At 61.4% G+C, this 11,694-nt stretch overlaps 1 protein-coding gene across 3 annotated transcripts; it reads right to left on the reverse strand.

The window, feature by feature from the left end:
* Positions 1–914: 914 nt before the first annotated feature.
* SEMA3B (semaphorin 3B) lies at positions 915–9,434 on the reverse strand. 3 transcript variants are annotated; one of them, XM_057706702.1, is made up of 18 exons: positions 9,376–9,434; positions 7,710–7,896; positions 6,855–7,012; positions 6,625–6,687; positions 6,089–6,208; positions 5,916–6,009; positions 5,593–5,712; positions 4,526–4,671; positions 4,319–4,430; positions 4,146–4,215; positions 3,925–4,069; positions 3,360–3,579; positions 3,007–3,098; positions 2,889–2,930; positions 2,495–2,652; positions 2,343–2,398; positions 2,111–2,250; positions 915–1,752 (listed from the first exon to the last, which is right to left on the reverse strand). In XM_057706702.1, exons 2-18 carry the CDS (start codon positions 7,816–7,818, stop codon positions 1,351–1,353), a joined length of 2,247 nt encoding a protein of 748 aa, XP_057562685.1. In that variant the 5' UTR covers positions 7,819–7,896; positions 9,376–9,434; the 3' UTR covers positions 915–1,350. The 3 variants fall into 3 exon arrangements, with proteins under 3 accessions (XP_057562685.1, XP_057562683.1, XP_057562686.1); XM_057706700.1 differs by lacking the exon at positions 9,376–9,434 and adding an exon at positions 8,161–9,230; XM_057706703.1 differs by lacking the exon at positions 9,376–9,434 and having other exon boundaries at positions 3,925–4,066; positions 7,710–7,995.
* Between the last annotated feature and the right edge of the window lie 2,260 nt (positions 9,435–11,694).

Consider the following 11,694-nt stretch of genomic DNA (forward strand, 5'->3'; position numbering starts at 1 on the left):
AAGGCTCATGATGGCTCAAGGATTTCAACCCATTCTAGCTGAGGATAACCCAGTGCCCTAAAACAGTCAGCGAAGGACTTCTACACCTCTAGGGTAGGCTAGGATCTGCGGGCCCTGTCCAGCAGGAAAACATTTCAGAAGAAAAGACCTTCGGCCTCTTAACCCCTAAGAATAAGGGGTGTAGAATCCCTCAGGGGGGAATGAGACAGGCTGGGACCTGGGACCCTTTGCTGCAGTGCTTACATCTGGACAAACATCTCCTCGGGCAACAGAATACATAGAAACCATAAGGAGCTAAAAATAACTGTAAGCACCTGCAGTTAGGGCAAATTATGAACAAGACACAAAAAGACCAAAAACCCAACTGCCATTTCTGAGGTGCTGGGAGCAAAAGCAGGGCATGACTCACCATCCCTGCACACACCACCACCACCACCACCACCAGGGGGGTGTGCAGACCGCCTAAGCCACCCCTCTGGCCTGACCCATGGATTTGCCCCTACTCTCACCCCATTTAAGAAACCAGCTCGCCCCTCCCCTTCCCCCAGCGATCAAGCAAGGGCACCTGTCGCTTATTTTCACTCTGTTCTGCAACGAGTCCCAGTAAAGCCTTGCCTGAATTTCTCACCTGGCCTCTTATCAGCTTCTATTGAGAGACTTCCCTGGTGGTCCAGTGGCTAAGTCCCCGCACTCCCAATGCAGGGGGCCTGGGTTTGTTAGATCCCTGGTCAGGGAACTAGATCCCACATGCCGCAACTAAGAGTTCCAATGCCGCAACTAAAAAGATCCCCAACGCTGCAACCAAGAGCCCCCGTGCGGCAACTAAGACCCAATGCAACCAAGTAAATAAAAATAAACAACTTCTAGGCACTAAAGAGTCCAAGAACCTGGGTCGGCAACACTAAGACCAGCGGTTGTCTGCTGGGGCCATTCCAGCTTCAGCTGATAATGTGTTTATTGCATTAGTACAGTCGGCCTGCCCCACCCCCATCCACCCAGCCTGTTCACAGCTTTCTGCTCATTGCCCAGAGAGGTGGTCCTTCCCCCAGGGCGGGCATTCCGGGCATCTCCCCCACCCGGGTCGTTGCTCGGGGACCCTGCTTCTCTGCTTCCTCCCGACCAGCTGGACCCTGTGCACAGCCTGGGCCTCCCCTATCAGGGTTACATTCAAGGGTTATCCTCTGTTAATAAATAAGCCGGCATGGCTGCCCCTTGGCCAGGGCCTGTCGGTCGATGTCTTCCCTCCGCCAGGAACCGCTGTGTGCCGGCCCCGTAGCCGTTTCCCAGCGTCTGACCGCCCCCCTCCCTTCTGCTGCCTCCTCCCCAGTCCCCAGCGTGGGGACAGCCGCGTCACCAGTGCGCCGCGCTGCGCGGCCCCCGCTCAGCACGCGGTTCTGGGGCGTGTGTCCTCCGGTTGCGGCCCTTCCTCCGCGACTCAGTCGGCGGTGGGCGCGGGGCGGGCTGCGGGCGACACATTCGCAGGGAGTTCGCACCACCGCCACCTGGCTCCACCAGCTGCAGGAAGTCCCGGTACCAGAGCTTGGGGCCCGGCGGCGCGGCGGGCGCGGCCTCCTCGGTCCGGGCCAGCCTTTCAGCCTGCGCAGCACTCAGCACGTGCAGCGCCAGGCGACGCATTGGCTGCGAAAAGCCCTGCTCCACCGCTGCGCACAGGTACACGCCCGCGTCCCCGCGCCGCAGCCCGCGCAGCAGCAGCCCCCGCGTCGTGCGCTCCGTGCGCTCCTCCGCCGGCATCTGCGGGCCGGATCAGCGTGAGGCGGGGCTTTAGGGAACGGGGCTGGGTGCACCTGAACAGGGGGGCGCGTCAGAGACCTCGGTAGGCGGGGCAAGGGCGGGGCTTCTCTTGGACTGGGCGGGGCCGGGGGCGTCAGGAGCCTAGTTAGAGGAATGGGGTCCTCACCAGGATGCGCAGTGCAGGCAAGGGACCAAACTGGGCGTTAGGGGTCTGGTTGGGCGGAGACTCACTGGGCAGGGCTGGATCACATCTAGGTGTGCGGAGCAGGCCAAGGGCCTCATTAATCAGGGCGGGCACTTCCTGGACATAGGGGTCGAAACAAGGGCCTGGTTGGGAGGGGAATGGGGGTGGGCTCACCTGAGTGTAGGCCGCCTCCCCTGAGCGCTGGAAGGTCCACTCCACGCGCGCATGGAGCGATCGGGGCTCACACTCCAGGAAGGTGCTACCTCCCTCCACGCCGAACACCTTCCGCTCCAGCAGCGCGGGATGGGATGAGTCTAGGGGCAAAGGAAGTGTCAGATTCAGACAAGGCAGGGCAGGGTGGGGCAGTCTTTAGGGCTGGAGGGGTGGGGACAGCTGAGACACTCACCTCGGGAGCACAGTGTGCTGGGGTCACCGTTCCTTACATCCTGCCGTCGGAACCGCCTGGGGAGGGGGGACATTAGAGCCTCCGTGAGCCCTTCTTTTAGCCAGGGGCGGATAAAGACTCCCTCCAAGCAGCCCGCCCCTGACCCTGCCCACCTCTTGGCACTGGGCTGGAAGCGCGTGCACGCGGCCCCATCCCAGGCGCAGTAGGGATCGCGTGCCAGGCAGCATTCCGCACAGGCGCGGCCGTGGGCAGCGCAGCGGTGCAACGGGATCTGGGCCAGCCCGCTCCGAGAGGCTACGTACAGTTGGTGCTAGGGGTACAAGGGGCTCCAGGCTGACCGAGGGCGGCCGGTGACCGCCTCCCATAGGTCAGGGATTCCTTCCCCCATTTCCCAAAAGGGAACCCTGAGGTCGCAGGTCACACAGTCTGGCGAAGGCAGAGGCTGTACTTGAAACCGGGGCTTGTAATTACCAAGAGAAGAATGGGGATGGGGGCACCTGGGAACACGCTAAGTCCATTCCACCCCCAAGCCTTCTGGTCACTTACCCTCTTGGAGGAGATTTGCATGCTGGTGACAGCAGCTGAGTCCTGAGAGGGAGAAGCAGTGCTGGGATCAGGGCTTCTTGGAGTGGGGGTACCCCAGGCCATGGGGGCTAGGCCTCACCTTAAACATGTGCAGCTCCTCCAGGAGCAGCCCCTCAGCATTAGGCCAGCCCGCCTTAGGGACGGAGATCACCTTCAGCACTGTGCCAGCATCTGCAGGGATGAGAAGGTGAGTGACTCCTCGTGTTTCCTGACAGCTAGGGCCAGGGCTCTCCTCACCTCCGAGGCCTCCACCCTCAGCATGGTTGGGACAGTGAAGAATGTGGGTTGCAATGATCAGAGCAGCATCCGGAAGGAGATGGGGGCACAGCCCCCGGAAAAATATGGATAGGACTGAACAGAGGGAGATTCCACTCACAGGCCAAAGAGCCTGGCTGGGCTGGGTCTTGTGGGGGGTCATGGTAGGACCCTGACCTGTGCCAATGAAGAGGACGTCGTAGTATCCATCCGCAGCTGCTACACGGTCCGCAGCGATCTGGGTGAAGGTGTACCCGGCACCCACTTGTTGGAAGAGGGGGCGCCCCCCCATGGGCAGGACTGAATTGTACATGAGGGGGTGGTTCCGGGCAAACTGGATGACATCATCAGGAAAGTCCTTGGTGGAACTGAAGGTGCCAAAGGTCTTGCTGGGGCACTGGGGGGTGGGGAGGGGGCATGACAAGGATGTGGCGATGAAGGCCTGCTGGGCAGCCCTCCACAGGAGACCTCCCGGAACCTGGAGTGGGGTGGGGGGGGTGGGGAGGCTGCGGGGTCTTGGACAGAGCCCTGCCCTGGAAATCTGAGAGAAGAACTCCAGCCTTGCCCTTGAGAGTCTGAGGGGCAAACAAGGCTTTCCCCTGAGGAACCCTGTCTGATGCAGGTGATGTTTTCCCACCCATGAAAAAAAAAAAGACACCACATTCACCAAGAAGACCCCAGACCCAGTTCTCCACCCCTGAAGCTTTAAGTGGGTTGTGGTGGGAGTCCCTGGGCTACGCACCATGCCAGGTCGGGGGTAGGGGACACGGCCCTGGTAGGACACCCACTGGTGCATGGGCCCCTCCTTGTGTGCAAAGGGCCCCAGGAAGGCCCGGCGCACATCACTCATGCTGTACACGCATACTGCGGAGCCCTGGAAGATGCTGCTGCAGGTGAAGATGTAAGAGGAGTAAGGGGCTCAAGTGGAGCCCAGCCAACCCTGCCCCACCTCCCACACCTCACCTGGATGTGGAGAAGACAGCATAGAGCAGCGGGGTCCAGCGATCCCGTGAGGACAACAGGAACACATCCTCTGCAAGGAAGGGAGCAAGTTAGGGGAGGATGCACAGCCAGGCTCCAGGGTCTGTGCTCCTGCATCCCCTCCCCCAACCCCACTCTCTACTCCTGGCACTTACGGAGCTGGTCAAAGTTCGTATCACCCTCAGCACCAGGCACTGAGCACACCAGCCGCGCCTTCAGGAATGTAGTCCACTTGTTGACCAGGCTGCGCTGGCCACCCACGTCATTCTGTGAGGTCAGTAGGAGGCGATGAGGCCAAGGCCCCGACAGACAGGCGAAAGGGCAACGGCAGGATCACCAAATGGGGCCCAGGAACTCCTCACCCTGCAGATCTGGCCAACGCGGGACACAGAGAGGCGTCCCAGTGCCGGCGTGGCCTCCACTGCCAGCTCACGGAAGAAGAAGTAGATCTTGTCATCGTCTGGGTTCTCACTCTCTGGGATCCAAAAGACCTTGACGAACTTGGGCTCTGGCCACAGCAGGAGGCATGGGGTCAGCGAGGTCCTGGACCTGCCTCCTGCTAGGAGGTCCATGCACTGCCTCCCCTTCCTTTCACGCCAGCAGAAGCCCTCGGGGCAGCAGCTGACCACCCAGCCTCCGGGACCAACCTCAGATGGCGCTCCCAGAGGAAAGGATGAGGGCCTGCGAGTCAAGAAGCAGCCACGAGAGGGCAGCAGAGACCGTGGCTACCTGGGCCCACAGGCGGGGGACCCTGGCCACTGGTGGGCCTCTCACCTCTCCCCTGGCAGTTCTCCACACCAGTGGGCCAAAAAAGGAGGGATATGGAATATCTGGTTTTACCTTCACTCATGAATCTTCCTCTCTAGCAGGAAGTAGATGCCCGCACTCCTGCTTCAAATCCTCTGCTGGGTTGCATCACTCTTAGAATAATCTGTCCTGGCCCTACCCTATCCTGACAGTCCAGGCCCCTTATCATTGCTCCCTTCATGAGTCTGTTCCTGCCCCCAGGGCCTTTGCACTAATTATCCCCTCTGCCTGGAATGCTCTTATGCTCTTCCCACAATGCCGCTGTGTTTGGAGGATTAGCTCAGACCTTTTCTCAGCAGAGTAGCTTCCTTTCCCCAAACCTCCCACCACCAGCACCATCACCACCTAGTCTCCTTCTCCCTTGCTCTTTATTCTCTCATTATATCTCCTGGCCATTGGAACTGCTCTGATGGTATATTTGTTCTGAGGTCCGTGAACTCAAAGAGGGCATGGGCCATACCTATCTTGTCTGCCCTGAAACCTAGTACCTAGTGCAGGACTTGCCCCACACTAGGGTAGGTACCTGGTGAGCACTCATTGCTCACTCCCTTTATGGGCCTTACTCAGCACCTGCTCTGTTCGAGATGAGGGCCCCCTCCCAACAGTCCCCGCAGCCTTTTACCGTTGAGCCAGCGGGAGTCATGTGGTTCTGTTCGGAGACTTGGACGCTGACCCAGGCTGCGGAAGATGGTAAAGTCCCGGCCCATGAGGTCTGCGGCTACTCCCGAGTACAACTCTTTCCCTGTAAACACGGCAAGGCTGCTTAGCCAAGCCAGAGGCTCTTGTGGTGGGTTGGGGGCGCTATGGAGCTCTGGAGGCTCTTGCGGAGTCAGTGAGGCTATGGGGGATCCCTGGGGCTCTAGGGAGGGTCTTGGGACCTTGTGAGGTGCTAGAGTCTCTGAGGGGTTCCGGGAGCTCTCTTGGGGTCCCAGCCTTTGGACTCACCCACCAGCACCGAGGCAGCCCGATGCCTGGGGTCATAAGGACTCTTGCCCTTGCCATCTTCTAGCCTTCGGAAGTCCAGCCGGAACATGGGCTCCTGGGAGGCACGGGGTAGCTGTTACTGCAGGCCCTCCCGTACCCTCCCAGCCTCCCTCCCTGACCAGACCTGGCCTTACCTCCAGCCGCTGGCCCACCTCCACAAATGCACAGGTTGGGTGGAAGGCCCCTGTGCCACAGGCCAGCAAGTGGGTGCGGTTGTAGGCATGCAGCAACTTCACGAAGTTCATGCACTCGGTCTAGCGCACAGGCAGGCAGGGGCAGGAACAATGAGGCCTCCCCCAGGGAGGTGGCCTTAAGGGGTCCCAGCTCATCAGTGGCACCCCTACCCCTTCTTTTTTGTATCAGTCCAGGCAAGTACTAACATGGGCTATAGGGACCCGGGTGCCCTTGGTGACCAGCCCAGCCCAGCTCTTACCAGACAGAATGTGTTCATGGAGAAGCACAGGCCTCAATGGCCCCCCTCTCAGTGACTCAGAGGCCCCCAATGAGAATGACATGAGCCGCCACCCTGACTCACTACCTCCGGACTTCAGCCACCTCGACCCTCCTGCCCCCGTCACAGCCAGAACAGGCAGGCCTCTGTTTTAGCACTGCCCGTATCTACAGTGAGGGGCTGACCCTCCCCACTCCCACCCGGGCAGCCAACACTCACGCCAATGTCCTTCCCTGCCCAGTTGCACTCCTCGCGCCATTCCACAGGGGCCGGCCAGGCCAGCTATGAGAAGGGTGGGGGAGGGAGAACACGGGTCAGGGACTCGGGATGCTCTCGATGCGGAGGGTGTCCTCTCCGGGGACCCACCCTCCTGAGGCTCTCCAGGCAGCCTTGGGTGGGGTCCCGGGGCTCTTCCCTGGGGCAGTGCTAAGGCTGGGGGTCCCTGGCACCTTCTTGGCCCGCTTGCTGATGTTGTCCAAGCTGAGGGAGGCCACGTGGTTCTCGGCGCCCACAAACAGGCGCCCACGCTCCTCATCCAGCAGCAAAGCTTCATAGCAGCAGGTCCTTTCCAGCCTGAAGGTCCGGAGACCGTGCCGGGCCTGGAGCTCTGTGGGGTGGGGACACCACTGAGGATTCACCAGTCATGCTAGAAGCTTCCCCCAGGCCCTGCCTCTTGTCCCTCTCACAGGCCAAGGTTGTACATGTGGCCTGGCCCACACATGTGAATTTACACGCGTGTGAGTTTACCCTCAGGAGGACAGGTCCACCCAGGTGCAGAGCCTCTAGGGGTGGGCTGCACTGCCATGGGGGAAGCAGGGGGAGCTCCCAGGGCGAGCTCAGACACGCAGTGTCTCCAGTCGGGCACACGGGGAGGCAAGGATTCTGGGGTAGACCTGCATGTCGGGACAGCCAGAACAACCCCAAAGTCAGGCGGAGGGTTCTCTGCCACCAGCCTGGCTTCAGTATGATGCCACTGCCTAGTAACCACCCTGTGTAGGGGGTGTGGGAGGGGGGCTCTAATGGCCCCCACACCTCAACTTCCCTGGGAGCAGGTTAGAAAGGAGGCAGCATCTGTTGCCATGGGAACAGAAGGGGTCTTCCTGGGAAAGCATGAGGAGAATGTGGGCAGAGAGCTTGGGGACGGAGGCCAGGAAAGGGTTAACTGGAGATGGCCTGAGCATGCCCCCAGTCCCACCCAGCCGGTGGCACCCACACGGCAACAGCAAATACCATGTCCCCTACCCACCTGGGCCCCTTTCCTGCCCACCCTGACCTGGGCCCTCCCCCCTGCCAGGTGCACTTACCTTGGAAGGAGAGGCGAAGGCGTGGGGTGCCGGGGGCAGCACCCCCCAGCGCTGCCACCCAGAGCAGGGACAGGCCCGGGATCATGGCGGCGGCCTCGGCCCGCCCCATCCCCGCGGCTCAGGGCACTCGGGGTTCAGCGGGCGCGTGTGGAGGAGCCTTGAGCCGCCCTGGACTCTGCCCTGGGATCTGGAAGAGAAGGAGTTGCAGCAAGGGCGAGGGCGGGAGGCTAGGGGGGAGTCCCTAGGGATCAGATTACAGCCCCTAGGGAAAAGAGGCTGGGGGGTCGCATTCCACTTCCCAGCCCTCCTCTCCCTCCGGAGGGTGCCCTGCCTGGCCACAATCACAGACACACCCACGCTGGGCACACCCTCGGGGTCAACCCCACACGGGCAGGCGCCCGCCCCACCACGTCACCCTCCCTATAACCCGCCCTCCTGTACGCACACTCACGGGATTAATTCAGCAACTCTGTGTGCCTACTTCGTGCCAGCCTGGGACTGGGGCTGGGGGCACTGGGGCACACGGACAAGCTCCCCCTGCAGGAGGGGGCAGAGTACCAACGAGGACTCGACTGATGCAGTGATTACAGAGGTGCCAAGTGAAATGAGCAAAACAAGCCAGTCACGGGGATGAGAGAAACAGGAGGGGGGTCAGGGCTCTGGAGGTGGCTGTGCACCCACAGACCCACGGAGCAACAGAGGCACATTTGGGGCTGGAGCGCATGGTGTGGGCGCCTGTGGGTGTGAATGTGCTTCTGGGGATCCCTTTGTGTGTCTGTATTGCGCGCGTGTGTGTAGTGCGTATGCATGCATCTGTGAATATATCTATGTGAGCCCATGCGGCATGTGTGTTGTATTACACACGTATGTGTGGCATGTGTGTGCGTGTACACACAGGGCATTGTATGCATGTCTACGCAGTGTGTACATGTCTGGGGTGTGCACACTTTGCAAGCATGTACCTGTGTGTGTTGCACATGTGGGCACGTGTGTGCACAAGTGTATGTGTCCCTCTGGAAACGCAAGTGAGCAAATACAACTGCAGCGTCAGTCACTGCCTTCAGCTCTGAGACACTCGGGAAACCCACTTCTCAGAGGGAGAAGTGCAGCCGGGAGACCCAGCGCTGGGCAGATGCCTCAGTTTCTGACTTGGGAGCTGCTCCCCTTGGACCTACCAGCCCCAGCTTTGTGCTTGACCCCTCTCTCCCCACTCCGGAGGCTGGGAGGGGCTGGTCACACATAGAAACTCTGTGAGCTCAGACTTCAGCCCCAAGGGGAATCAAGCGGGGAGAGCCAAGGGCCTGAAGCAGCCTCTCACCCCCAGCTCGGGTGAGCGGTCCTTCCCTCTCCAGCCTCCAGCGTCTCCCTGAGCCTCCCCATCCCATCTTCGCCCTCAGAGTTTCCCCATCTTTGAGCGCCTCCACTTCTCTGAGCCAGAGCCCTTCCCTGGACCCCTCAGATTGGGCCAGGCTCTGGCTGCAATGCCCACCCTCCTTTCCAGAAGCTGGCCGAGCAGGTGCCGGGCACAGTAGCCCTGGCGTGGGGCGAGGTCCTGGGGTGCGATCAAGCAAGGGGCACAGCGGCTGGGCACGTTCCAGAGGCCACTCTCCCCAAACCCCTGCCTAGCTCCGCTGCTTCCAGACCCCTCCCACCCTAGGACCCCCACCTCCGTCCTTCCTTCCACTGACACTTGCCACGGCCTCTTCTAGGCCTGTGAGATCTGCGATGTCACACGATGCCAGGGTGCCTTCCCACACGCCACTGAGAGCTCCGGCAGCCGCAACTCCTCACCGTGGCCCCTTCTCACCCTGGAGAAGGGGAGAAGCCGAGGGGCCCCAGGGCACCCTCTGACGGCTCCTTTAAGGAGCAGCCCCCGCCCCCACCAAGCCAGCCGCGCCCCGCCGTCAAGTTTACGGGGCGGATCGGGTGACTGGGCAGGCAGCCGGGACCGGCTGGAGTTGGTGGCCAGGCCAGAGTGGAGCGGGCACAAGGGAGGGGTCGGCCGTAAGGGAGGGGCGGCTACAGCCGACCCCTCCCCCAGGCTTCAGAGCAACAGGGGACCCCACGCAGAGGTCCCGGAAGTGGGGCAGGCAGTCAAAGCAAATAAGGAAGAAGAAACAGAGACCCCCCAGCCCCAGGCAGCTCTGCGCAGCAGGCAGAGGGAATGGCCAGATGGGGTGCCCCCAGGGACCAGGTTCTTCACCTGTCGCTCCACAGCTTCGGGGCTGGAGGTGGGTAATGAGGGGCTCAGTTGCCATCTCAGCCCCTAGGAGCCAGCTGGGAAGGGCCGGTCAGAGGCTGGGGAGGGGGTTCTCAAGTGGAGGTCTGATGGGCCAATAAGACCCAGCCCCAGTCCCTCTTTAGGGCTTGGACCACCTAGTACTTCTGCCACCGGGCTGGCAGCGGCTTTGATGACAGCCAGACGGGGGCAGGAGAGGGCCAGAGGGGCAAGCGGGGCAGGGAGGCAGGGGGCAAGTCTCCCTCCTGCACTGCAGGGGCAGGGTGTGGGCCCACCCAGACACCTGTCCTGACCGGTGGTCCCGCGTCTCTGCTGGGAGGGGAGGGGCATTTTGTGCTGTCTCCATGAACTCTAGTCTTTCTTCCAAGGTTGACGGTGGGAGGAACTGCCGCACCAAACACAGAGTGAGGTACCCAAGGGGGCTGCAAGGGTGGGATGGGGCTCCTCCACCTCAGCGCCTCAGCTGGGAAGGGTTTGGGGTCCCGGCTTAAAGGTGAGTCTGGTCGACACACCCTGTTTGCACTGCCAGGGGTACGTCCTTGGAGGGGTTGAATGTTGACAGTGACCAAGGGGGGTCCTCGGGTCCACCTGGGTGAACATACAAGGGCTTGAGGGTGGACTTCTACCCCTCAATCCCCCCAAAATGCATTCTCCTACATCCTCCCCAAGGCTGACTAGCAGCTCCTCAGGGGTCTGTGAGGGAGGCCGTGTGGGCACTTCACGTGCGCGTGGTTCTACTGCCCATCTCCTGCCAAGTCCCTGGAGTAGGAGTGTCTGTGCCCAGCCAGGGTGGGCCATGCCCCTCTTTCCTGAACCTCAGGTCTGGTGTTTCTGGCCTTGCCTGGCTGGCTGGTTGGCAGGTGAAGGGTGGGGATTCGTGGGAGGACCAGGGGCCTTCAGGAGGGGGCCGTGGGGGGGACGCCCCCCTGCCTGAGCATCTGGGCTTCCAGGATATGGCCTCTCCCTCCTCCCAGGCTCTTCTGCCTGGGACCTGGGCAGCCTCCCCTGGCCCCATGCAAGCAAACAAAATTCTTTGGCTGTTTACAATTTTCCACCCAAGCAGCCAAGATCAGCAAGTGCCTTTGAGGTCCCCACCCAACCCCACAGTACCCCCACTGCTTTCAGTTCTTCAGATCCAGGGTCCCAGCCTCTGTTTCACACACCACCACCCCAACCCAGTGTCTATACTGGAAAACGGGGCCAGGACCCCCCACCATCTTTCCAACACCCTGGGTCTCAACCCCAAGCCGAAGGGACTGGGCTATCCCTGGCCCACCTGAGCCCTTGGCACTGCCTTCCCACTTCCAGATGTGTCCGACTACCTGGAGCAGGAAGGGAGATCCCCAAGAGTGGGAGCTCAAGCGGTCCCCATCCCCACAAGGTCTCCTTTCTGCTCCTCAGCCCCAGGTCCCAGCGTACGCAGACCCCGGCTAGGGACCTCACGGAGGCCGCCCTCTAGGGGCAGGGTCACTGGCTCTGGGTCACACTGGGCTCTGGAAGTCCCCAAGGATTCTGGAGTCCTGCAGCCTGGGCCTGGGTCTCCACAGAAGGGAACAAACCAGGGGAGGCAGCTTGGGCCCCTGGTGCTGCCTGTCAGTGGCACAACCTGCCAAGGCCTTGGTTTTTCCTTCTGGAAATAACTGGATTGTGGTGCCAAGTCCCAGTACCTGCCTCCCCAGCCCTCATCGCCAGCTGGGCCTGCCCTTGCGCCCTGCCTGGACGCTGGGCGGGACATCCATTTGAGGA

Source organism: Hippopotamus amphibius, chromosome 13, assembly GCF_030028045.1.
Source record: "Hippopotamus amphibius kiboko isolate mHipAmp2 chromosome 13, mHipAmp2.hap2, whole genome shotgun sequence".
Classification (NCBI taxonomy): Eukaryota; Metazoa; Chordata; class Mammalia; order Artiodactyla; family Hippopotamidae; genus Hippopotamus; species Hippopotamus amphibius.